Below are 26,372 nucleotides of genomic sequence, written 5' to 3' on the forward strand. Positions count from 1 at the left end.
AACAAAGCAGAATCGAACCTATGTTGATATGAAAAATAAATCTTATTTTTATGTGAGGAAACTTCCCACGAGAGATGGCACATTTTTGAAACACCCTGTACATTACTTTTTACAAATTCTTGACAAAAATTGTTCTCAATTGTCTGAAAATCTATGATTCCTGCTTTGGATTGAAATTCATTCAACCTATTGGCAATGTGATATTAGAAAATCCATGACTTGTACGACTGATCGGGAGCAGCGCTACTACACTAGTCATTGGATTAACGATGGGCACAAATAAGACTGAGTCGTGAAAGGTCGAATCATGTCAGTAGGGCCATCAGTATGTCATGACGAAAGCCGTATCGAAATCTACGATTCAATTCCGAGTTTGTTGTTTCGTGTTATAATCTAATTCGAATGTGGTGCGCTACAGTTTGGTACATAGAAGCGGTACTAGTGCTGGCTAATTGGCTAGAAAAACATGCATAATTGGGGATCGATGACTTTTAGTAAATAAAAAGATTTTGTGGCTAATTTAGGAGATATTTTCAACAGAATAAAATAGTAAACGATACTAATACACAACGTTTAAATAAACTTTTCTAATAAAGTAACCAAAGGGATTTGTTAGTTTGCATACTAACCAACGAGTTGGCTCTTAAACAGTGGCGGATACAGGAATTTATTTTAGGGGGGGGGGGCAAAATAAAAAGCAATGGAGAATATGCTTTTTAGGGCGCCATTTTTAACCTAAAAGCCTAATATTTTACACAATTTACAGGTTTTAGGGGGGGCCCGGGCTCCATGAGCCCCCCCCCTCTGTATCCGCCATGGCTCTTAAATATTACAATGGTATTACTATTACTAAGATTATTCATCTTATATCTTAATACTGTAATTAGTTTGTAAACTAGCTAAAAACCTTATAATTTGTTGAATTTTCTTATAGTTTTAAGTTTGACAAGTCTTGAACAGGGCGCGGCGCCTCTCAGACTACGCGGAGGCTCTAAGGCGAACGACGGTAGTTCGTATTGGAATTAAATTTTGGGAGCATACGTAGATTAATAATTATTCACAGCATTTTTAAAAATATATATAGAGTGAGTCTTAAATAAGTGCAAATATTTTCAGGGCTGGTAGATCTCGACAAAAGAAACATATTTTCTCTTTGCCATTTTTCAAATAAGTCCAAAATAACCCTTGTCTACAAATTGAAAATTTTTTTGACAATAAAAGCATTTATTTATAACCGAGTTATTTTACTAAAAAATATCTTTTTGCTTAAATTTTGAGAACCACTGGATTTTTCTAGGTTTTCTTTCTTGTAAATTTAATCTACTACTTATATTATATATATACTACTACCGAGACTACTACCATATTATCAAAACATTATATTTCATAATTAAAAATAAAAAAATTCCAAAAATTTTTTCAGAAAATTTCAAATTTTCAAAATTTTTCTTTCCAAAAAAAACCTCATATTCGTGTCAAAATACACTATCCCTAAAAATATTTGCACTTGTTTAAGACTTACCCTGTATATATATAGAGTTCTACAGGGTGTCCCCCAAAAAAATACGAATCAAAGTTTTGTTTTTTGTAATGGAACGAACACTCTATAAAATTTGACCCGAAAAGTTATACAGGGTGATACGAAATTAATATCGAACACTGGTCACTTTTAAAAGCAAATTACTCTTTTATTTTAAATGGAACACCCAGTATATTATTGGGATATTCGATGGAGAATTCATATCTCTCAAAATAATATTAAGGTTTCTTACCCATTGGACAAATATTTTCCTAGATATTTTCATTTCCATGATTTAGCATCAATAGGTCTTTATTATTTGATAAAATCAAGGTGGTGACTTTTTTGGACACACCCTGTAGAACTATATTTTTAAAAAATGCTCTAAATTAACCTATATATAGAATCCGAAAATTTAATTTCTATGCAAACTGCCATTATCCTTGGAGCCCCCGCGTGGAATGAGAGTGTGTTATATGTTATACCATACTATCGAAAAAAAACGGCGTCAAAGACGGCTCAGGAATCACAATCGATAATAATTTTGGCGAGGTAAAGCCCTAGATGTCATTACTTGGTTCGTAATCTTCTTTATTATTCAATGGTGCATACTGCCGGTTGGCCTTAAGAAGGGTGTAATTTATTTTTATATTGAGTTAAATGATTTTTAAATGGCGTAGTTTAAAAATCGAGATTTTTTTTATTACGTCACGAAGTTTTATGTCAATTTTCAGTAAATGACGTCTCGAGATTTTATCATTAGAGAGAAATTATCATGGCCAAAATTATCATCGATTGTCATTTCCCAGCAGTCTTTGACGCCATTTTTTTTCGATCATACGGTATTATTGTTATATATTTATTAATTTTGACAGCTGACAAAAATCACACTGTCGACTCGTATTAATTTGTCAATTATATTATTGTAATCACAATACTATGCGTATCATTAATAACATATTAATACTTATAAATCTATTTAGGTGGTGGCGGAGGAAATGGTTTGTACGGTCCACCAGGTGGCGGTGGAGGACGACCAGGAGGCGGGGGAGGCGGTAGGCCAGGAGGCGGCGGAGGCGGTAGACCAGGAGGCGGCGGCGGAGGTGGTGGCGGTGGAGGCGGAGGAGGTGGAGGGGGCGCGGATGCTCAGGCCACCATCATCTCGTACGAAAATGAAAACGACGGCAGTGGAACCTATAAATGGAGGTAAACGGTTTTTTAAACTATTTTCTTAACTTCTTCAATCAAATGTTCAATCTTCTTCAATCAAATGTCTTTAAAAGTTTTGACTATCGTCACAGCTATTCTTAGATTATTTTTGATTTGCAAATGTACCACAACTTCAAGTTGTTCAGGCATAAATACATATGTATATAATATAACATTCTCGTGTCACAATTTTTGTCACCTTCCTCCTCCGAAACGGCTTAACCGATTTTGATGAAATTTTATATGTAGGTATAATCAGTGGGTCTGAGAATAGGTTGTTAGCTATTTTTTTATACTCCTAAGTTATAAGGGTGGCCCACCCCAATTTTTTTATTTTTTGGGCAATATTTTTTTTTAAATTTTTTTATGATTTGGCATTAAAAATACATACAACCCTAAATTTTCACCCTTCTACCATCAAACCCTATTTTTTGATAGGGGTTGTTTTTTTTTAACTCTTTATTACCTTACTCCTCCGAAACGGCTTGAACGATTTTGATGAAATTTTATATGTATCTGTTTATATGTGGGTCTGAGAATAGGTTGTTCTATATTTCTCATAATATCTTTTCGAGCTTCTAAAAAGCCTAACATTTTCTAAGATTCTATCGATTCTTTCCATTATAATGATTTAATTTATTTTTCTTAGTTATGAAACGAGCAACGGAATCAAAGCTGATGAAACTGGAGAGCTCAAGAACGAAGGTAGTGAAGATGAGGCTCAGTCAGCTGTAGGTTCATTCTCATACACCGCACCAGACGGTACTGAAATCAAAATAGAATATACTGCAGATGAAAATGGATTTGTACCAAAAGGTAAGTAATATCTTAAAGCAAAAAATAAAAGACCTATTAAACCACAGCAAATAGGCCTGTACTACTGAATAATTATAAGCTTCCCTGCTTTTTGTGAACAGAGATTTACGCCATTTTATGTTGTCTGTAATCCGAAGTATTTTTGTTTGGAATATACCCTATATTTTTCTTTCCAGTTTTAGCTTTACTTGGAGCTATTTCCCTCTTAGAAACCCACTGATTTGATTGCCTAACCAAATCAGTGATAATCAATGATTATTCGACATCAAAACTCTTCAATTTATTTCGTCTAAACCGTGTCAACAGAATATTAGATTATTAGTGTGTGCATTGTTTGGACCTCTCTGGGTCGATCTTCTTCTCCCACTTTGGTACGGCCACGTTGAAATTCAATTTCCTAAAATTTACACGGTTGTAAATTACGTTGCAGAGTTCTCATACACGGCATCTAACTCGTCTTCCAAATATAAAAATTCTATAACTGCAAGATACTCTATTTTCTCCATGTTTAATTAAAATTATATTTTATAATTAAAATTATTATATTTTAAAAAATTAAAAACACATCACACTCACATTGACTTTAGTAATATAATATAAACTGTAGTACGTGAAAATTTGCAAACACAATAGGCCTTACAAGTCGCAGTGTTTTCGACATAGGTCAGTTCCTTAAGATCGCGGGAAAAAAACGTGTTTCGCGGGAAAAAAACGTTTCCAAACCGAGATGTATGTTTATCCCCAAAATCCCGATATTAAATCCCGGGATCTCGAAAAATTTAAATGCCCAATCTAAAATGATTCGACTTTATACACTTTAGTCTTTCAAGATCATATTTTATTTATACTAAGCTAGCAGAACGTCAATATCTAAAAGTTATATTTCCGTGTTTGCTATATTTTTTTTGCAACAAGAATTATATTTTTTTACTTACTAAATTGAACATTACTGTTTTGTCTATTTTAATGAAGCTCTTTTCTCATTTTCTTTTTGGTATATGTAGCTGCATTTTTATTAAATATTTCTTTAGATTACATTTTCGCATTCTGATCATCTGTCAATCCCGGGATTATAGGCTCGAATCCCGGGATTTCAAAACGGGATCCCGATCTAGAAAATTGGATACCGTACTCTAGAGTCCTTCAATGTTGAAAATTTGAAAAAAAATGGCACTTCTTGTTTGATTCAAACCAACCATCGGAGATGTTAATAATATATTCTTCAATCTTTTTTTTATTTTCTGAAATGCATTTAGTATTTTAAACACTGTGTATCTTATAGCTGCTACTGATTATAAAAGTCAATCGATGATTTTAGGTGACCATCTGCCAACGCCACCCCCTATTCCACCAGAAATTTTGAAATCGTTGGAGGAAAATGCCGCTGAAGAAGCCGCAGGAGGCGGTGGAGGTGGTGGTGGCGGCGGAGGCGGTGGAGGAGGTTATCCAGGAGGAGGTGGCGGTGGAGGTGGATACCCAGGAGGCAACGGCAACGGCAACGGCGGCGGAGGTGCAAACGGCTACAAATACTAGATTTTGAACTTAGAAAAAGTTGAAGACATCCGCTTGAGCTACAAACCAATTTTAGTCATTAGTACATCATATATCCATTTAGAACGCTTTGTTTATTTATTTCGTAATTTATTTTTATGTTACCTGATGTTTTGTTTGCCAGTATATTACTGTAAAATGTATTTTATAATAATGTTAACTTATATCACTAAGTTAATTTTGTAATTATTCAGATGACGACTGCGCTACGGACTGGTTATTGGATACTTTTAGAACTTTATTTATTTGTGATTTGTTTCTTTTTCGTCTTGCAATTTTGTTGGTCGCTGACAAAACCTAGAAACATATTTATACCATGTTCAGCTACGTTTCAATGAACTTGTAAGATATTATTTTTATATTTTTTTATATCGATGTTCTTTCTAATGTGTATGGCTGTAATCTGTACCTTCCTTGCTATTTGTCAATAAAGAATGAGCCTGAATTGTTGTTTTCATTTATTATTAAGTACCTTATCCAACATACAGGGTTGTTCACTATGGTTGTTCACCACATACGACACGGAGTATTGTAGCTAAACCATTAGATTTTTAGAAATTGTAAGTTTTGGGTTCGTTGAAGGATTATTAAAGGTACAATTTAAAAATAATTTTACAAGATACAGAGTGTCCCGAATAAGTAAAAAATAGTATAGTTTTATTTTCTTTTTAAATAGAACCTATTTATTATTTTTATATTATTTACCTATTTATTATATTATATATTATTTTTAAATAGAACCCCTGTATATTATTCCATTTTTAGATTCTACGATTGAAATTAAGCTAAATTTGATTGAGATTTATCAGACTTAAACCTTACCGTTTTTGAAATATTTTCAATTTTGTGAAATTGCAATAAAAAATTTAAGGCTTCATTTCTCCAATGGTATCAAAGTTTTTAATACTAAATATTTACTGAAGATTATTTATTGATTGGATATTGTGTTGCAATAATAAACAAAATACTACCTTATACAGAGTGTCTAAAAATTTACATTAAATAATTACCAGATTTAAACGGCAATAACTTGTTTAATTTAAATGGAACACCCTGTATATTTTACGAAAATCAGATGCAAAATTTAATTGTCTATCAAATTGTATTACACTATTTTTTACCCATCTCTTCAAGTTTTCGTAGAAAATGCATTTTTTTATAATTTAGACCTCATTTATACCCATGGAATATCGACATTTTAGATTTTTTAAAGCAACATATGTACAAAATGTACAGGTGGTAAAAATAATAATATTGCAAGCCCAGTTAATTACATAACTTAATTGTTTTAATTAATAAATTAAAACAATTAATTAATGAACGTTTCTGTTATAAATAAGTAATCGTCAAAAAATGGAATAAAATTTATAAGGTGTTACTTTTTACCACACTGTCTAATACACAATACAAAATTCAGTTTTTTAGTATTTGGAGCAATTATTATTAATCAACGTAAACAGTCAATTGACGTATTTGAATACTGGCATAATATTAATTGGTCCTCTTTAACAAGAAATATTTAAACATTTTTTTTTATTTTTTAATGAAATAAGCAAACTATATCAACAATATTAATATCTGTACACTTTGAAAATTTGTTACATATAATTTAAAATGTCAATATTCCATAGGTTTTCTTGCACGAAAACTTGAAAAGATAGGTAAAAGATGGTATTGTGGTATTGTGTAAAAATTCAATTTGATAGACAATTAAATTCTGCATCTGATTCTCGTAAAAAATACAGAGTGTTCCATTTAAATTAAACAAGTTATTGCTGTTTAAATCTGGTAATTAATTAATATAAATTTTTAGACACTCTGTATAAGGTAGTATTTAGTTTATTATTGCAACACAATATCTGATCAATAAGTAAACTTCAGTAAATAATTAGAAATAAAAATTTTTGATACCCTTGGAGAAATGAAGCCTTAAAATTTTTAGTGCAATTTCACAAAATTGAAAATATTTCAAAAACGGTAAGACTTAAGTGTGATAAACCTTAATCAAATTTACCTTTATTTCAATCGTAGAATCTAAAAATAGAATAATATACAGGTTGCTCCGTTTAAAAAAAAATACAACTATAATATTTTTGACTTATTTGGGACACTCTGTATCTTGTAAATATATATTTAAATTGTAGCTCTAATGGTCCTTCAACGATCCCAAAACTTACAATTTTTAAAAATCTAATGGTTTAGCTACAATACTCGTAAGTGGTGAACAACCCTGTATACTTACATACCCTTCCTGTTCAAATTTCCATAAATTTGTTTGTGATATGGTTTTATGAATTCACAAAAGCGAAGTTACTGGATATGAGATATGAGTAAGTGAAAATGAGAAACTAAGGTATTTCTAAATGATAATTTAAATTTAAACTCTCCGCCTCTCCAGATATTCTATTTCTTTTAAATGAGTAAAAAAATTGACTTGAAAAGTCTTGGATAAATATTGGAAAGAATTGGTGGTAGATATTCAAAAAGGCAACGAAAGCGGAAACATTTTAGAGCATATTATCTGTAATATTATATTAGAGCCAATAGTCAATACCCGCTTATGCCCGCTTGCTTGTAAACCGATAAAACTTTGTGGCAGTACGGAATGTTATTTAAGCGAGACTGGCGAACTAAGAGATGAATATGAACAAGCATCGTACAATAAAAATCTTCGATGTAGATATTGGATATTGTAGCTTTCTAGAAACTTCTAATGTAAGTTCAGTCATGAACACTTGTATTTGCTTTTACTTATTTTAAACACAACAAATTTTAAACTTACAATATCTTCAAATATAGTAATTTATAAACACGTAGACAACGTCGCAAAATAATTAATATAACACCGTATCTCTATCTCTATTAATGTCATTAGAGAGAAAAGGAAAAAACCTAATCAGATACGTCAGTGTCAGTGGTCGGTGTCAGATTTTAGGGTTATGAAAAAAATTATAATTTCTTGTAATTAATTAATGACGTTAAATGACATTCTGTGATGACATTACTCACCTGAGAAATGCCTGGGAATTGACTTCATTAATTTTAGACAGATTTTATCTATTAATTTTTATTTTCTTTTTTAATATTCCCAAGGTCACAGCGAGAAAGTTCTTAAAAATAAAATTGAGAGGTGTGGCGCTACACGCACTACCAAAAATATACCTGTCAGACAAAATATTTTGATAGTTGCTTTTTAAAGGTAAACAGATATCCCAGGAATAAATTAATAACCAAAATGGTAGTGAAGGTTTACGTGAGCGGTATATCCGGTAATAAAGAGGTAACTAAGATATTTTTTGTATGAAAGTTGATCTTGAATATGGTTAGATGTGTTTCATATCAATACACCTGTAATTTTCCTAGGTGAAAAAGCGTCAACAGAAGGTCTTATTAATATTAGATTCGAAAAAAGTCGAATATGAAGTTCTCGATATTGCCGAGCCCAATATGGAAGAAGCAAAAGAATACATGCAAAACAACTCTAAATTATTGGGGAGTACAATTGGAGATCCAAATCCTAGGCATCCGTTGCCTCCCCAAATATTTAATGACGATGAATACTGTGGGGTAAGTACCTTTTGGATTTCATGATATAGTATCACAGATAGTATTTTATTTAATGATTTGTACTAAATATTATAGAAAAAAAGTATATTTCACACAATATTATTTCGTTATGAATAATAGCATCCTTGAAATTCATTTAGCAACATTAGTAATGTTGAATCATCAAAGAGCTAAAAAGGTTTCTTTAAATTTTAGGATTTTGATGCTTTTGATATGGCAAATGAAATTGATGAAATGGAAAAATTCTTAAAACTATCCCCCAATGATACTAACACTAATGGTATTCAATCAAATGCTGAAGTAAAATTAGAAAATGGAGATGTTTCCCATCAAAGTGCTTCAAGAGAAGCTTCCCCGGCAGCTGAAGAGACTGCACAGGCAACAAAAGATACGGAGAATGATCCAGAAGTATCAGAGAATTTAGTAGAATCGACTACAGAGGACCTCCGTAAAGAAGAAACAGTGAAAGAAAAGTCTCCTTCACAAGATGCAGGTGATAATGAGACAGATGATCAGAAAGCTGAAAATGCAGCTAATAGTAGTAAACAAGAGGCAGAGGAGGAGTATGATGAAACTGGAAAGTCTGACGAAGAATAATTTGGTTTGGTTAAACATTTATTTAAGAGTGTGTGTTATGAAAAGTGCCATGTGTGCTAAGAAATTAAAAGAAACTTTATTTCGGTGATACAAAACTTCAATCATTTTATGACCATCTTGCCTTTTGTCTTTTATATAATTTTTGTTGATCATGGTCACATCTTATAAGCTTCCTACATGACACTCAGTTTATTAAGAATATATTTATTATGCAAATGTTTCCATTTGGCCTGTTTTATGTATACTATTCTTACTAATATATAAAGATTTTAATTGAAAACGGAGATTTTCTGACTTTTTTTGAAACTTTTAAATTATTTATAATTATTATTATAAATAATTTAATTTTTAATAATTATAATTTTACAAATTATCCCAGTCATATTTATTATACTATGTATTACATTTATGATGCTATATATAATTTAGTATAAATGAAATATATTTATAACTTAAAAAATAAATTTGTTAAATTCTAACTGTTTTTCTTTATTAGCAATTATATATCAGTAGCCACCAACTTAGAATAACCCAAATTAGAGTAAAAAATCCAAAGCAATGTCAATTATTATTTTAATTATATACCATATTAGCAAGATTTTAAAAGTTGCATTTGTCTTAATTTTTGTGTAATAAATTAAGGTTGATATAATACCTAAAAACACGATTGTTACCTAATTAGTTAACATTTTAATCATTGTTTTTATGGTCAGGTATTAAAAAACATACTTATTCCACTTATTCCAATTTTTTTCCTAATAAAAATTAAATTCGCCATTTTGTCAAGAAAAGCAATAAAATAAACTTTTTCTGATCATACCTATTTTATTATAAAATAAAAACATCAATTAGATGTATTTCATTCTAGATTTTAATATTCTTTGTCATTAATCACACATTTTAAAAAACATATAAATACCAGAGAATTACGAATTATATAAACTTCTTTTTTTTTCAATATTAAAGTAATAACTTTGGCAACATCCCAAAACAGTTTTCTATTTTGACGTCGATACACCTAACCTTAAAGAAATGTAAAATTTTGTTTTTATTTTACCCTTCTTACTACATTTTACCACATTAGCATTATGTTTTCTGTTGTAATTTATTATTTACCTTGTTCGAGTAATTCTATTAACTAATCTCAACCCTTTGTCTCAACCATTCTGTATAATCTCAACGTTCTTTACTAATGAAGCACATTTAAAGGAGACATATGCATTTAATGTTACTTGATGTGTTGCTATAATTTGTTTGATTCATAAATATGGTAGAGGAAAACCTAAGCTTTAGAAATGGAAATCCAGGTGCTGTTCAGTTTGGAAACTTCATAAACTACTATCAATTCAACTCACCCGAAAAAAGAATATCTCTCTTGCCAAAAGATATATGGTCAGAGAGTATTGAAGAAAACCGCAAATGGGAGATTTTAGATATTGGTTGTAATACTGGAGATCTTACAGTAGCATTATACGATTTTTTTACAAATATCTTGGGCATAACTGATTGTAAAGTAATTGGAATAGATATAGACCCTCAACTGATTCAGAGAGCTATTGAAAAAAATAAGTCTAACAATATTTCCTTCAACTGTGTAGATATAATGGATAGCATGAACTATCAAACCATTATTAAATATTTAAAAGATAATGACTTGGAGAGATTTGATTTAGTGACATGTTTCTCTATTACTATGTGGATACATTTAAATCATGGAGATTTAGGATTAAAGTCGTTTCTTAATAATGTGTCAAAAATATCAAACTTTTTAATAATCGAACCCCAACCATGGAAATGCTATAAAGCTGCAGTAAAAAGGATGAAGTTAAGTGATTATATATTTCCAGAATTTAAAAAATTAGCAATTCAACAAAATGTTGAAGATGAAATTGAAAAAATCATCTTGGATGAATGTAATTTAGTTAAACTAAAGGAGAGTCAAAAAACTGATTGGGGAAGAAAAATACTTTTTTTCAAGAGAAAAAATTAATTTTTTTTCAATATAAATTATTCATATTGTGTAACTGGGATCCCGTGATATTTCAGATGTTTTCTTAACCTAAAACGAAATAAAATATATACAGATTCATTCACAAATAGATTCTTTTCTTTTTTTACCGACAAAGATGACTATACTTTCTCCAGCAGTGTGAGCATTCAAAGAGCTTTTTAGTAGGTTTATCTTCATGCATTCTAAGTTGGTGATTTTTTAAATCCATTTGATTTGTATAGGCCTTCGGGCATGTCGGACAAGGGAAAGGTTTCTGTCCAGTATGAATCCATGCATGACGTTGAAGCCTTTGCAAACTTACATAGCGTTTACCTATAATGTAAATTGCATAAATATAATTTTTTTGTCAATTAAATTTCTCAACTAACCACATTCGCTACATAAAAATGGTTTTTCATTGGTGTGATGTACTCTAATATGTAGTGTAAGATGTTCAAGTTGATTGTAGGATTTCTCACAGTAGTTGCAAGAATAGTTGTTAATTCCAGTATGTAACCTTTCGTGTCTGTACAAGTTTGAGGAAATCTGGAAGAACATTGTGTAAAAATATACCATAATACCATGCTGTAATAGTTTAAATCCTTTCTAATACTTTAAATCCTTTCCCACAAGTTTGGCATCTATATCTTTGGGTTTCTTCATGTACAACCATATGAATCTTAAGACCTGCCCATCTGACAAATTTTTTATCACATATGTTACATTTAAAAGGTTTTTCACCAGTATGAGTTCTCATATGAACTCTAAAAATTACATACAAATTAATTAACTATAAATAAATTAATTAATTACCTTAATTAACTTGCCTAAATGTACTGGAAGATAAATATTTTTTGCCACAAATATTACAAAGATAATCTTTAATTTTTCTTCTATGACCCCTTAGGTGTATAATAAGTTCATTACGATTTGCAAATCTCTTTTTACAAACATTACAAGATAACTTATTACAATTATGGTCTTGAAATAGTTTCATATTATTAAATGTTTGTAAACAAATATCACAAGAGATCATCTGACAATGATCATCGTTTGTATTATATGTTTTTAAAGGGATTAATGGAGGTAAAGGTATTATATTTTCTTCACTAATATTTTCTGTAGCTGGTTTATCATTGACAGTTGAACTATCTAACTGAATAGGTACTAATGGAGGAGGTCCAAAATTATAACTTATAATTTTTTGAGCACATTCATTTATCTCGATATTCTTTTTATAAATTTCTTCGTGTAAATTTTCCAACTCTTGTAATTTAAGTTTCTCTAAATCAGATATATCATTATCTGCAACTTCAATGCTCTGACCTACAGTGTGGTCATTGAAATTATTTGTTGCATATAATTCGTTTGATTTTTCCTGAAGGAAAGTATCCAAAATTTTTTGTACTTTGTTAACTCTTTGCTTGAATGTATAGAACCGAATAATTTGCCGAAAACATGCTGTACATATGTGTTTTAACAAATTTTTCTTAAGCAATATCTAAAAACAGATATTTTACAAACTTTAGCAATTGTTTATAATTAAGAAAACTTACATGATTTTCAAAACACGAGTCTATCATTTGAGGTAATTTTGATCCAGATATTTTTCGCAAGCATTCTTCACTTAAGCAAAGTCCACAAACGTTCCTTATGCTAATTTGATTCAGTTTGTATAATAATTTCATTTCCATTTTACTAATACGATTTATTCATATATTAATATAAATTAAAATCTGTTCAGACTTAATTTTATTTAAATGTAATCACAATTACATTAAACCAAGCAGTTTTTTAAGAATTTAAAGTGTTTGCACAGTGTCATTTCTGATAATTTGCTAAATTTGCTTGTTATGTTTGTAAACAAAAAAATTGACAGTTAACTGAAAACAGGATACGCTGTTGCCGCAATGACTATTGTAATAATTTATAATAGGTTTATCAGAGGGTTTATATTTTTGTTCTATTATATTAATCTGAGAAATATAAACCATCCCATAAATTTATCCATTATCATTATTAAACAATTAATTGTGAGTATAAGTTAGAAGACAATTTTAAAATGCTTTTTTGCTCCAAAATCACTAGAATGTTTGTGCAAATAATTTTATAGCGTCAAGCTGGCTTAATAGTTCCAAATGGTTTGTGATAATGATAATACAAGATATAAACAATTTTTGAAGCCAATCTGTATTTGTATACTGTTATCAACTGTGATATTACTTAAATAAATATTTTATTAGCGATCTATACACATGCATATGCCTGCTTAATATTGTTTACCATACATGTATGAGAAAAAAAACATTTGTAAAATATATATTTTGAATTTTAAAGTTTAACCTTTCATTCATAAAAATCTTACTAAGTTAAAATATATTTACTTATCCAAATTCGGGACATTCATTAAAATAGTCCTGTTTTTTTGAGGAATTAAACATAATATTGGCAACATACAGCCAATAAACTTCTGTCAATAATGACAACAATGACAAAAGACAATTATTTAAATGAAAAAATTTAACCTAGTTTCTGTCCACAACTAAAAAGCATCTAAAAAGGTAAACAACAAAAATAATGGAAATTAGGGATATAAATTATCAAGATAATTGCAGATTTTGTTTAAAAAAGTCAGAGCACATGATTGATATATTCACTTTTGTTCTCTTACCTCATGATAATGTAGTTAGTTTTATTGAAAGGCTAACAAATATTGAGGTAAAAATACATATTATGTTTAAACTTACACATTTGAAATATTTAAAGAGATGTTGTAGTTATTAAGAGGTGACTATTTGCCAAACAATATGTGTGTTGTGTGTACTAATGCAATTGAATCTGCTAACAAATTTATACTCATGTGTATATCATCAGATAAACTTTTAAAAAAAGAGAAAACGATAAGAGAATTTAGAAAGATCGAAGAGGAAGCCTTACTGGATGAAAATGATATTAATGATTCAATATGGGGTGATAAATGTGAAGATAATAGTCTTTCAATAAAATGTGAAGGTAATAATTAAGATATGTCAGTATTTGTGAAAAATTAGGTAATATTTTAGAACAGAATATAGAATCTTGTTCAGAAAACAGTCTAAAAGACTTATCAGATTCTGATTTGGATGATAAAGCGGAGCCTATTTTATACTCGTCTGAAATATCCCAGCTAGAAGTACCCATAAGAGAAAAATATAAATGTGAAAAATGTTTAATGACTTTCAGCAATAAAACAAAGTTCTTGGGACATCAGAAAACTCATGATGATACAAAACCTTTTAAGTGTGATATATGTTATCAAAGTTTTTTAAAAGAAGTACAACTTTATTTAAATATTTCCTTTTTCTTCATGGTAGTAAGATGTTATATTTTAGGTACACTTAAAAGTCCATTTAAGATCTCATGCTAAATTGGAAGAGAAGAAGTTTCAGTGTGGAGTGTGTGGAAAGCAATTCATATTTGCCTATTTGCTGAAACAACATGAATATAGACATTCTGAGAGAAAACCGTTTCCTTGCACAAAATGTTCTAAAGGTTAGATAAGCTTAAATTATTGTTTTTGGTTTTTAACTTCAACTTAAAAATATTATAGGGTGCCTAACATCAGAAAGTTTACGTCGTCATATGAGGATACATGACAAAAATTATATTAAGAAAGCATATATTTGTACAATCTGTAGAAAAGAATTTCCATATCCAAGCTCCCTATCAGAACATATGAAGCTACACACTGGTGAAAAGCCTCATCTTTGCTCCATATGTGGTAAAGGTTTTCGCCAGAGCGGAGCTTTACATTACCATCAAAAAATTCATACAGGCCTCAAGTCTTTTAAATGCAAAATTTGTCAGGAATGGTTTATGTCACAGAGCATTTTGAAAGTTCATATGAGAAAACACACCAATGAGAGGCCTTTTGTATGTGATTGCTGTGGTATGTCTTTTAGGCAATCAAATGACTTAAAAAGTCACACTCGTACTCATACAGGAGAAAAGTCAGTTTTATGTACAGTTTGTGGCAAGAAACTAGCTACTACTGGACAATTAACAATACATTTAAGATCACACACTGGCGAGAAACCGTACAAATGCAAAATCTGTTCGAAGGCATTCACTACTAATTCAGTGTTAAAAAAACATAGTAGAGTTCACACTGGAGAACGTCCATATATTTGTACTGTATGTAATAAGGGTTTTAGTCAAAGTTCTACATTAAAAACACATGCTCTGATGCACAGGTATGTTTTGGTCAGAAAAATTATAATTTGTATTATTTTTGCCTTTCATTTTTTTAGGAATAACCACCCACAAAACAGCAAGAGACAAGTAAAATTAAAAAGCGCTAAAAGCAAAAGAAATGAATCAGAAGATAGAGCCACTGTAAAAATTAATTTAGAAGAAAAGGAAACTAGTGATATGAAAACTGAATTTACTGTTATTCCTGCTCCAATTCCATATGTAACAAGTTAAATTGTATATATATATATATATATATATATATATATATATATATATATATATATATATATATACAATTTAACTTGTTACTATATATATATATATATATATATATATATATATATATATATATATATATATATATATATGCAATGAGAGAAAATCTTAATATCTTAAGTGGTAAGGCCTTCAAGAATAACTGTTTTAGTCAGTTATTATTATAGAATTATTTTAATTACATCATGATTTATAATTTTATATTTTTATTTGAGGTGCCCGGTGGCCTGTGCCGGTGGCGTAGAGGTACAGGCTCTCGTCTACCAATCTCAAGGTGTGGGTTCGATTCCCACACCCGGCATTTCATCAGCCGACTATTTTTATTAAAGTTTGGGTACCTAGGTCGACTCAGCCTTAAATGAGTACTTGGGATTCACAATCCTGAGGTAATAATAGGCGGTTGAAGCGTAGTGCTAGCCACATTACCTTCCTTGTATACCGAATGGCTCTAGTATAGCAAGCTGTACCTTGCTACTCCCAAGGCGTCAAACGCTACATACGGGAGCTATTATTATTATTATATTTTGTATTTGTATTTTTGAATTGATGTAATATTTATATTATTTGTTTAAGACTTTTTTTTGTTTAAAGCTAAGATGTACCATATGATAAAAAAGTTACCAATTCGATCAATGACATTTATTTTTTATTTCATATGTAAAATTAACAGGGTGGCGCACCTCATTCGCCTCGGTTGATTATACGAAAACGGAAAGATGTAGAAACAAAATATTTTATGAGTATATGTGGGGTGGCAATGTGCACAATTTAAAATTATTTTGAAATGTACAGGGTGTTTCAGAACTAAGATACATACCAAAGTTATATTTTTTCTTATGGAACACCCTGTATTTTATTTCATTTTTGGATTCTTGGGCCCAAAAAAAAAGGTATTTGTTATAAAGGTTAAATATGTTTAAGATCTTTGGTTTTTGAGATATTTAAAGATATTTAAAAATGCAGACTACAATAGAATAGATTATTAACGCCGTGTACCTTGCTTTTCAGAGTTAATTCTTGTGCTGACCTTTAAACCAGAGAAATAAACTTTACTGAAAAAATTGATTGCTTTGTTTAATGTATACAGGGGTATCAAAAATTGCTGGTCTATTTTTAATATTTATTTTACATAAAAACTTCCTTATTTCAAATACAACACCCTGTATTTTTTTAAATATATCAAAGCAGGTTTAAATAAAGAGCAATTTTTCAATAAAATGGCAACCAAGATGGCTGAAGTCAAGTTTCTAGTGACAGTTAGTAGCTATTTTGAAAATCAAAATTAGTTTATGGACTTTATTTAAATTTATAGCAGCTTATTTTTGTTTAATTTGCTTATAGTAGTTTTTTAAATAATATTTATTAAATATGTATGTATTATTCTATCAAGAAAAACGAAGAAGTAGTGCTTTCATTTATGTTACGTTCACTTGTAGATAGGTACCTATATGGATTTTCTATAAAAGAGCCAATTACGGCAAATTAATTTTCTAACGACAGGTTTCTGCCTACTAGGTTTTTATAAACCACACTACCATAGTTCTGCGAAATAGAAAAGTATTTTTTCAAGGAAAGATTATCAGGAAGATTCCTATTTGGATATCTTTGAGCATGAGCCCTTGAGGCGATGAAGCAATTTTCCTCACAAAATAAAATCACTGGTAACATATCCATTCGTTCCACCAGCAGATACTGCTTTATTTTTCTTGATAAAATAATGAATACTTACTTATTAAACTACTGTAGCTAAATTTAAGTAAACTGTTAATAATAATGTCCATAAACTAATGTCGATTTTGAAAAGAGTTACTAACTTTAACTAGAAAATTGCCATGGCGACACCAGCCATCTTGATTGCCATTTTATTGAAAAATTGCTTTTTATTCAAAATCTGAGCTAGATAGGTATAGGAAACCCTAATACAGTTTGAAAGAGCATTTGAATCTGCTTCGATTTATTTTATAAAATACAGGTTGTTGTATTTTAAATAACGAAGTTTTTATGTAAAATAAATATTTAAAATTGACCAGCAATTTTTGGTATCCCTGTATAAATTAAACGAAGCAATCACATTTTTCAGTAAAGTTTATTTCTCTGGCTTAAAAGTCAGCGCAGGAATTAGTTGTGAAGGGCAATGTACAGAGTGTTAATAATCTATTCTAATGTAGCATGCATTTTTAAATATCCTTAAATATCTCAAAAACCAAAGATTTTAAACATATTAAACCCTTATAATAAATACCTTTTTTGGACCCAAGAATCCAAAAATGAAATAAAATACCGGGTGTTCCATAAGAAAAAATATAACTTTGGTATGGATCTTAGTTCTGAAACACCCTGTACATTTCAAAATAATTTTAAATTGTGCACATTCCCTCCCCACATATACCCATAAAATATTTTGTTTCTACATCTTTCCGTTTTCGTATAATCAACCGAGGCGAATGAGGTGGGCCACCCTGTATAATGTATGTATTGATCTTTATATTGATATAGAATTTATAAAGAACTTGACGCCCCTCTTTTTCAATCATATGGTACGTCTATTTTATTTTCTGAATTGTACTTGATTAGTATAAGTAGTCTGTATAAATTTTGATATGCGACATCCCAAAAAATGACAGAAAATTAAATTTCCCTGTGAATTATATTGACAGACATCTAATGCCACTGTCATGTATTCTCTCGTTGGAGAGACTTTCATAGACGTTTTATTAAAAAATATATAAAACATTTATTGAATATTAATAGTTTCATTTGAAAATCTTATATAACTGAAAGGATTACCAACTTGTATTACTTAATTTCACAATAAACTACTCTTAGGTTAACAGCATTTGCCCTCTTTTTCAGGTTTCTTTTTGGAGGTTAGAGTAGCATCAGCTTGCTTTAATGCTCTTTCGTGGACTCTGAATCTATACACACAAGTAAACTCCTCGTTCCCATAGTTGCTCAATATAGTGAGAGTGACCAATTCAAATTTTTTATGGTCCGTGTGTCTTTTCTCGATTTGAAAAATTTGATGCTGTTTTCCCATCGAGTTATAAGTGAATCTGCCTAAATATGTACCAGATTTGTCCTTGTCAGATACATGGCCCTGTTGATTAAAAGGAAATTTGCTTGAAAATTAATTTTTAGTAAACGTTTTACTGTAAATAGATATTCTAGTGCAATTTAGTATATTACAGACATAAAATTGAATGTTATAAGTAGGTATTAGCAATAGTATGGGGCCCTATTTTTATGAATTTTTTAGTTAGCTGTAGATAATTATGTCAACTTTAATTCGTAAAGTCAGTTTTTTATAAACTTTAGTATTTGGCATATTCAGACAGGGTTAATCGAGGGGTTGTTTTTTTACCCCAACTTTAAAACACCCTGTGTAATAATTTCGTGTGTAGATTTTCTTAAAATATAATTTTACGGTCAGAACAATTCACAAACGAAATTATTACACAGGGTGTTTTAAAGTTAAGATAAAAAACAACCCCTCGATTAACCCTGTATAATATGCCAAATAATAAAGTTTATAAAAAACTGAGTTTACGAATTTAGGATAAAAGTTTAAGAGAATACTTCAGATGATGTATGTTAAATATTTTTGCAACGTTGATTACAATACCAAAACAATAACAATTATTAACTTTGGTTATAATTATTAATACCGTATGATCGAAAAAAACTACCTTTTTTGAATTTACCTGTTACCTGTGTCACGTAACTCCTGGCTCATTCTTATCGCTGCGGTTTTTATACTAGAAAGCCGAACGACTAATCACCATTGTAACGTTTATACAACGTTCGCTACACACAAACTATTAAAAATCGGTAAAATTGTCGCTGATGACTGATCCGTTACATCCAAATAAATGGTGTCTAACATCACAAATTCTGCTGCAGCCCGTGTATGGGCGTTACGTGGTCATTGTATTTCTTTAGTCGTTGCGCGCGTTCAGAGACGGTCAGCAGCTGAGTGGTTGAGCAACAGCGCTTTCAGATGGAGCGGACTGTGCGCGTACCGTCCGTGCTCTTTTTGTGCTGCTTGTTTTTTCAAGATAGCCGTCAAACGAAATTATCCGGAGGGAGCATACGCGACCCATGTGAAATTGTTCATTTAAACTCATGGAACTCGCGGACGGTCCGTGCGGACGCTCCGCTCCATCTGAAAGCGCTGTAGCGACTTCCTTACAGCGTTTTCAGATGGAGCGGACCGTCCGTCGTGTTTTTTTCAAGAAAGTCGACGGACGAACTCCGTCGGACGGAGCATACGCGCCCATGTGAAATTGTTTATATAAATTCATGGTACTTGCTCGAAATCGCGGACGGTCCGTCGCGGACGCTCCGCTCCATCTGAAAGCGCTGTTAAACGGTCTCTTTTTACACACAAAAACGGTCGGTCAGCCGCTGTGTTCCCCGAACGCGCGCATTGACATTCTCCATATAATTTGGATATAAAATGACAGCGATCTTCATTTCATAGCCATTGCTGACACCGTTTTTGTTTCGATCATATTGTAAAATTAGAATTGATAAAATTACAAGATTATATCTTAAAAATTATAAGAAATTCATATTTCATTAATTTACCAATTTATATATTTTTACCAATTTATCATATATTTACCAATTTATACATATCCGCATAAATTTTTGCGAATGCGAATATCAAAAAATATGCGAATATTTGTTGCACCACTAGCAGTGTATTTGAAAAATATTATAGGTAGGTACCTACCTATTACTAATATGAAAAATACCTTGGAAGGAACACGATTACTGAAATGCGACTCTACTTACCTGTACTGCAAATTGCTTTGGAGCACTAGACACCCCTTGTAAACCCAACAGTAATCTTGAAGCATGGCTTAAAGTTACAGATCCCACTTCTATTGATCTTCCAAGTCGTATTTTAATGGATCCAGTACTACCCCTGAAATAAAGTCATTAATTGCATATTAACATTAAACAAACATATACAAGATAAAACATATTGTATTACAATATTGTTGTAACTCCTTAAACTTTTTCATACTAATAAAACTTGCTTCATAAAGACTATTGTTTACTACTTATTTCTTTTATACTCTTACCAGAATGCAAAGCAACTTCCTGGCAAATTGCAAGGTCTAATAATTTCATCAGGGCTACTTAATAAATCCAAGTTGACAAGCTTAAAGAAAGACAAAGGTTTGTGGGTCGGATATGGACGCGTTTCGGGTGATATTTCTGCAATCGACCCGCCAGAATAAGTAGCAGCATAATCTGTTTAAAATAAAAAAATCTAGGTTTTATTGCAGTTATATAAAAACAATCCTGGACAAAGATACTACGCAAATAAAAACGAAAATCAACCTAGTAAGCCTACGTCATCAGCTGAGTGAATATCTAATTCTTTTGTAACTGCGTGTCTAATTTTAATATCTTGCTCCCACTCAATTTTAGTGATTGCAGCATTAATATCTGATCTAGAAGTTTTAACTTTATAGAAGTAGTCAAGTTCATGGTAATGTAAATGGTTACCTCCATGTTTTTATAGAATCAAAATCTTTCCTTAACTTAGTTATTTGATTATTTAAATCTATAAAAGCCTCTGCAGGTGGACTACTAGGTTTGGGAGTGTCATATTCTACAGTTTTTGTCAGCTCTTCGTGTTCACTTTGCGGAAAAATATGGTTTTGCAAATAAATATTCTGATAGTCTGTAATATTTTAAATTTTTACTCTTAATTATTTTTTACTGTTTAAAAAAATGCACTTACAATAGAATATACCTATACATATACAACTAGTAATAATTATAACAAATATATGGGTACAAATTGCTAAAAAAGACCAATGAGAAAACTTAATATTGATTAAAATATGAATACAAACTTTTCCATATGCTTGGATTTTGCCTGGAACGCATCATGTAATTACAATAATATGCCGGTAATAAATCAACCAAGTCTGGTTCTCCGTACATTTTTATAAATTATTTCGAAATTTACTTATTTTGGAGTAACTATATAGTAACAGAAAGAAGTAAACGGTAGATTGAAAGTGATTTAAAACAGTAAAACAGCATAGGATAAATGAAACGACAAAATAGTTCAAATTGAAATGTGTCAAAATTAGCCGTTAGTCATTTGTTTTTTACTTAAGCCAGATTCACACGTCGATATCGGTCGATATGAAAGAATGTAAAATCATTATTTCTTGAAAGTAGTTGGAGAGATTTAGTTTTCTAATAACTATATATTTCCTCAAATGTTTATTTCTGTTTTTTTTTATTTATTATTACTATTAAATTTACAGCATCAACAGCCAAAGCCAATTACAGGCACAGAATAAATTATAGCACAGATTATAGTAATATAGAAAAAAAAATAAATCATTAAAATTTAGTTGTTTTATTTTAAGTTACATATTTTTAAATATGTACTTAGTTACGCCATAAACTGGCTATAGTTTTTCGAAAGTCAATTGGAATAAATTGGAGCTCTTTTTTCGGCACTGTCTTTGTCGGCGCTTTTGCCGATATCGTCTGGAATACTTCCAATTGATTTCGGAAATACTCTACCAATTTGCTTATTTTATATGGAACTAGGTAGATAAACTAACACATTGTGTGTGAGTTTACATGCATGCGAATTTTATGCAATTTTATTGGTTTATTTGAAAAATTACAGCTCATTTGGAGTGACGGAACGACGGACGATGCGGGACAGATTCATGTAGACCTAGACTTATTACGTTTTATGCCTAATTAACCGTTTTTGAAATATTTCAAGTTTATGTCAAAAATGACATTTGAAAAACAAAAGATCACATATCACATTCCTTGCAAAAGATAATTATTAATAAATGCGTAAAAGATACATTTTATAATAAAGGTATTGAAATTTAGAAAACATCAACATTTGACATTTCTAGTATTTTACCAAACTGTTTTGTTTTTCAGCAACCATTCTTTACCGTAGTTTACCGGTCTGGTTCACCTGGTTTTGCAACTGAATAGAGCTAATAAATAATGAACTAATCCACATACAGGGTGTTTTAAAAAACATGTGCCATCTATCTTGGGGGTATTCCCCTCGTAAAAATAAAATTTATTTTTCATATTAACATAGGCATAGGTCCGATTCTGCTTTGTTTCGTAGGTAGAGGGGATTAAAATCTTCTTCATTTTTTTTGGATTATAATTTTCTTCCAAGTGCTTTAACCGATTCGAATGAAATTTGGAGGGTAAAAGTTACTATTTAATGCTAAAAAAGTGTCGGCAGAATCACCGGGGACGTGCAAATGGGTTATCACTGGAATATTTTTCTATGGAAGATGCCATATGAAATATGAAATATAAAACCGCGAATATCTGCGAAACCATTAAAAATTTTGAAATACTCTAAATCCAAAAAATGTTCATTTTTCAATTCTCCATCAATTGAAAAAATAATATACAGGGTGTTCCATTTGAAATAACAAAGAAAAATTATTTCATATATTAGAAAGTTTGGCGTAGAATTTTGAGCATCCTGTATGATTTACGATTACCATATTTATAACAAAGTAAGTGTAGACCATCTAAAGTAATTACCTATTATAGTTTTGATTTCAGTACAGTTCTTGTATTTTTAAGATTTTCTTTAAGACAGGCTGAAAAATATACAGGGTGGTCCGAACTGTATTCCGGAAACTTCGGTAGCATATTTTGCAGATAAAAATAAGTAAAAAAGTCCCTATAAATGTATGTCCTGAAATGATTATTTTCGGAGATACAGGGGTAGAAGTTTCATTTTTATTTCGATTTTTTCCAAATAATTTCTGAAGTAACGTCAATATTTTGAGGAAAATTGGTATCTAGGAGTTTTTTGTCATAAGAAATTTGATTTTGATGTCAATATGACACCTATTTGTAGGGGGAGCCACCTACATGTGTTTTAACTTTGAATAAGGAGACTAAGGAAGGAGCATATCAAAAATCTTAGGTACACCGCGATGGGCCTCAAATATGGCCGACTTAAATTCCGGTTTATCAGTGTCGTTCTAATTTTATTTAAAAAATGTAAAACTATGATGTAGGGTAGACGTGGAGTACACTCAATAATTTGTTGTTTTATTTTACGTTGTGAATAAATGTTGGTAGTTATTAAAATTGTTATAAAAATATATAATTCTAATAAAAATAGATAAGTTCTCTAAATAGATAATAAGTATTTATTAACACAAACATCCGATACTCTACTGAAGCAGGTAAGTCAAATTAACGTATCTAAATTCTTTGACATCTAATCTTTGACAAGTAATAAATAAAAGCTAAAATGAATGCATGAATATATGGATAGCATTATGCTCTTTCCTTAGTCTTCTTATTCAAAGTGTTTTAATTATTTTGAAGAGTAATAACTTTTCGTCCGTACCTGTATAAAACTACTAAGGTAAAAAATATATATTTCCATGACTTTTTACGTAAAATATGTCTCTTGCTAAAAATCGCTACAAGCAACCGTTCTTAAAATATTTAGAATGAAATTAGTCAATACATGTCATTATTGACAAAAAATAAACACGTTGAGTAGATAGTTATTTGAATGAAATAATAAATTTGGGAAATTTTTATTTTTTTAAATTAATCATAAATTTTCCTGCGAAAAAATGATGATAAAAGAGTTTCTGTTGAACTTTTGGCATCAAAACATTTCAAAGTTTTATAGTCAATATGTTTAATTTATGTCGATGATAGGTATTGATATAATTTTGATTTCAAATATATTGAGAACCATTACTTGTAGCAATTTTTACCAAGAGACCTATCTTACGTAAAAAACGTTGTAAATGTATATTTTTTTACTCAGTAATTTTATACAGGTACGGACGAAAAGTTATTACTCTTCAAACCAGTTAAAAAATATGTAGGTGGCGCCCTCTACTAGTAGGAGAAATATTGACATCAAAATCAAATTTCTCATGTCAAAAAACTCCCAGACACCAATTTTCATCCAAATATTGACGTTACTTCATAAATCATTTAGAAAAAATCGAAATAAAAATGAAACTTCTACAACCTGTATCTCCGAAACTAAGCATTTTAGGACATATATTTATACGAACTTTTTTACTTATTTTTATATCTGCAGGATATGCTGCCGAAGTTTCCGGAATACAGTTATTATTTTTAATATTACATAATTAATTTATTAATATCTCTGAAACTATCGAAATATATGTATTTACTCATATCTTAGGATTATGTAAAGTAATCTTAAAGTAAGCCATAAATACAATAATATACAGGGTATTTAATTTAAAAAAAATCACCCCGATCCGCTCACATTATTTTGAGCCACCCTATAGGAATAAAAATATTTTCCTGAAATACATCTTCGTTCATATTTTAAGTTTGCACTTAAACAAAATTCTCAAGTTCTTTATTCTAGGAGCTACAGATGCCCGACGCACTTTTGCCGGACCCTGTATATATATTTTTTATCAGACCGTAGTCATTCCTTGACGTCAAAAACCTCCTTTGTCGCCGAGAACTTTAGAGTGCCTTGACGCGATTTTCATGCCGCAAAGCCTGCCGAGGAAAAGCGGGAAACAAAGGGAACATCTGCCCGGTTCCCAGGTCGACACTTTGCGATATTACGCGAAAGGAGGAGGAAAACATCGAAACCTTTTATCGGAAATCAATTAGAAAACATGCGGTTTTACTTCAGTCTTTTCCTCCCCTTCGAGACAGGAAACTGTTTAAAGATAGATTTATGTCTTGGAAGTTCGAGACTACTTGCTTATAATAAGTTCTTTATTTCAGTATATAGCTCAACATTTGTATTTTCAGATTTTGTAATTTCAGGGGGAAATCAGACACTCTCTTAAAAAATATGTGGTTTTTATATAAAAATTGACTATTGTGTAATTGTCGAATATGATGATTATATTATAATGGGTTACTAGGGAGTTCAATCTCGCGATCCCAGAATCCCAGGATGCTGGTATTCTGAATGAAAGTTTGTCTCGAAAAAAACCGGGATCAGATTAAAAAATTGTCGAGTTTAATAGGTACCGATTTTTTATGCATATCTTAATTTGTTTCATTTCGCTATTTGAAAACTAAAATAATCAGCGGCTCGACAATGGAGATTAATATCCGACCGAACCTGGATTTTTAGTCTCGGCCGAGACCGAGACCGAAATCGAGAGAAAAATAAATTCTTGGCTGAGAACGAGACCGAGACACGATGCAATATTTAATAATAATGTAATAAAACCGTTATTTTTATGAAGAAACCGTTTTATTGGCATTTAATACTATGAAATTACTAATACTAATAAAATTACTTTTTTAGTCTATGTGATAGGTTAAAAAAGCAACTCTTCAGCATTGTATCCTTTCAAATTATGCAGTGTTTCATCATATTTTTATAGATTTTCATCATATTTCATAGAGACGCTTGTTGGTGGTGCAGACTAGAAGCTGCTAGTTTCAGAACTCTGTATGGTTGTGAATAATTATATACACAGAACAATTTTACATATTAGTAGGATATACGAGTAATTCATATAAAAGTACAATTCTGTTAAATTTATAAAATTTACTATAAGCGCAGATTAGGTATCCTATAAGTATACAGATAAA

General features: G+C 30.5%; 5 protein-coding genes across 8 annotated transcripts; 3 read left to right on the plus strand and 2 right to left on the minus strand.

Moving 5' to 3' along the window:
• Positions 1-8,016: 8,016 nt before the first annotated feature.
• On the plus strand, positions 8,017-9,540 carry LOC115876350 (SH3 domain-binding glutamic acid-rich protein homolog). Its single transcript, XM_030892087.1, has 3 exons — positions 8,017-8,375; positions 8,459-8,662; positions 8,858-9,540. The coding sequence occupies exons 1-3, from the start codon at positions 8,331-8,333 to the stop codon at positions 9,257-9,259; spliced, it is 651 nt and encodes a 216-aa protein (XP_030747947.1). The 5' UTR covers positions 8,017-8,330; the 3' UTR covers positions 9,260-9,540.
• Positions 9,541-10,156: 616 nt separating this feature from the next.
• Positions 10,157-11,356, plus strand: LOC115876354 (probable RNA methyltransferase CG11342). The gene has a single exon (XM_030892094.1). The coding sequence runs from the start codon at positions 10,527-10,529 to the stop codon at positions 11,247-11,249; it is 723 nt and encodes a 240-aa protein (XP_030747954.1). The 5' UTR covers positions 10,157-10,526; the 3' UTR covers positions 11,250-11,356.
• LOC115876353 (zinc finger protein 701-like) lies at positions 11,210-14,107 on the minus strand. 3 transcript variants are annotated; one of them, XM_030892093.1, is made up of 7 exons: positions 13,997-14,107; positions 12,806-12,947; positions 12,077-12,750; positions 11,863-12,013; positions 11,639-11,795; positions 11,378-11,582; positions 11,210-11,318 (listed from the first exon to the last, which is right to left on the minus strand). In XM_030892093.1, exons 2-7 carry the CDS (start codon positions 12,941-12,943, stop codon positions 11,267-11,269), a joined length of 1,377 nt encoding a protein of 458 aa, XP_030747953.1. In that variant the 5' UTR covers positions 12,944-12,947; positions 13,997-14,107; the 3' UTR covers positions 11,210-11,266. The 3 variants fall into 3 exon arrangements, with proteins under 3 accessions (XP_030747953.1, XP_030747952.1, XP_030747951.1); XM_030892092.1 differs by lacking the exon at positions 13,997-14,107 and adding an exon at positions 13,921-13,940; XM_030892091.1 differs by lacking the exon at positions 13,997-14,107 and adding an exon at positions 13,634-13,671.
• LOC115876352 (zinc finger protein OZF-like) lies at positions 13,735-15,734 on the plus strand. Of its 2 annotated transcripts, XM_030892090.1 has the most exons (7): positions 13,768-13,810; positions 13,865-13,967; positions 14,027-14,261; positions 14,312-14,562; positions 14,621-14,780; positions 14,839-15,481; positions 15,539-15,734. In XM_030892090.1, exons 2-7 carry the CDS (start codon positions 13,890-13,892, stop codon positions 15,711-15,713), a joined length of 1,542 nt encoding a protein of 513 aa, XP_030747950.1. In that variant the 5' UTR covers positions 13,768-13,810; positions 13,865-13,889; the 3' UTR covers positions 15,714-15,734. The 2 variants fall into 2 exon arrangements, with proteins under 2 accessions (XP_030747949.1, XP_030747950.1); XM_030892089.1 differs by having other exon boundaries at positions 13,735-13,967.
• A 2,479-nt stretch (positions 15,735-18,213) lies between these two features.
• Positions 18,214-21,832, minus strand: LOC115876355 (SUN domain-containing protein 1-like). Its single transcript, XM_030892095.1, has 7 exons — positions 21,632-21,832; positions 21,517-21,579; positions 21,279-21,456; positions 21,111-21,223; positions 20,849-21,020; positions 20,556-20,688; positions 18,214-18,855 (listed from the first exon to the last, which is right to left on the minus strand). Exons 1-7 carry the CDS (start codon positions 21,720-21,722, stop codon positions 18,586-18,588), a joined length of 1,020 nt encoding a protein of 339 aa, XP_030747955.1. The 5' UTR covers positions 21,723-21,832; the 3' UTR covers positions 18,214-18,585.
• Between the last annotated feature and the right edge of the window lie 4,540 nt (positions 21,833-26,372).

The sequence above is a fragment of the Sitophilus oryzae genome, unplaced genomic scaffold, assembly GCF_002938485.1.
Source record: "Sitophilus oryzae breed Bouriz unplaced genomic scaffold, Soryzae_2.0 scaffold_1432_pilon_pilon, whole genome shotgun sequence".
NCBI lineage: Eukaryota > Metazoa > Arthropoda > Insecta > Coleoptera > Curculionidae > Sitophilus > Sitophilus oryzae.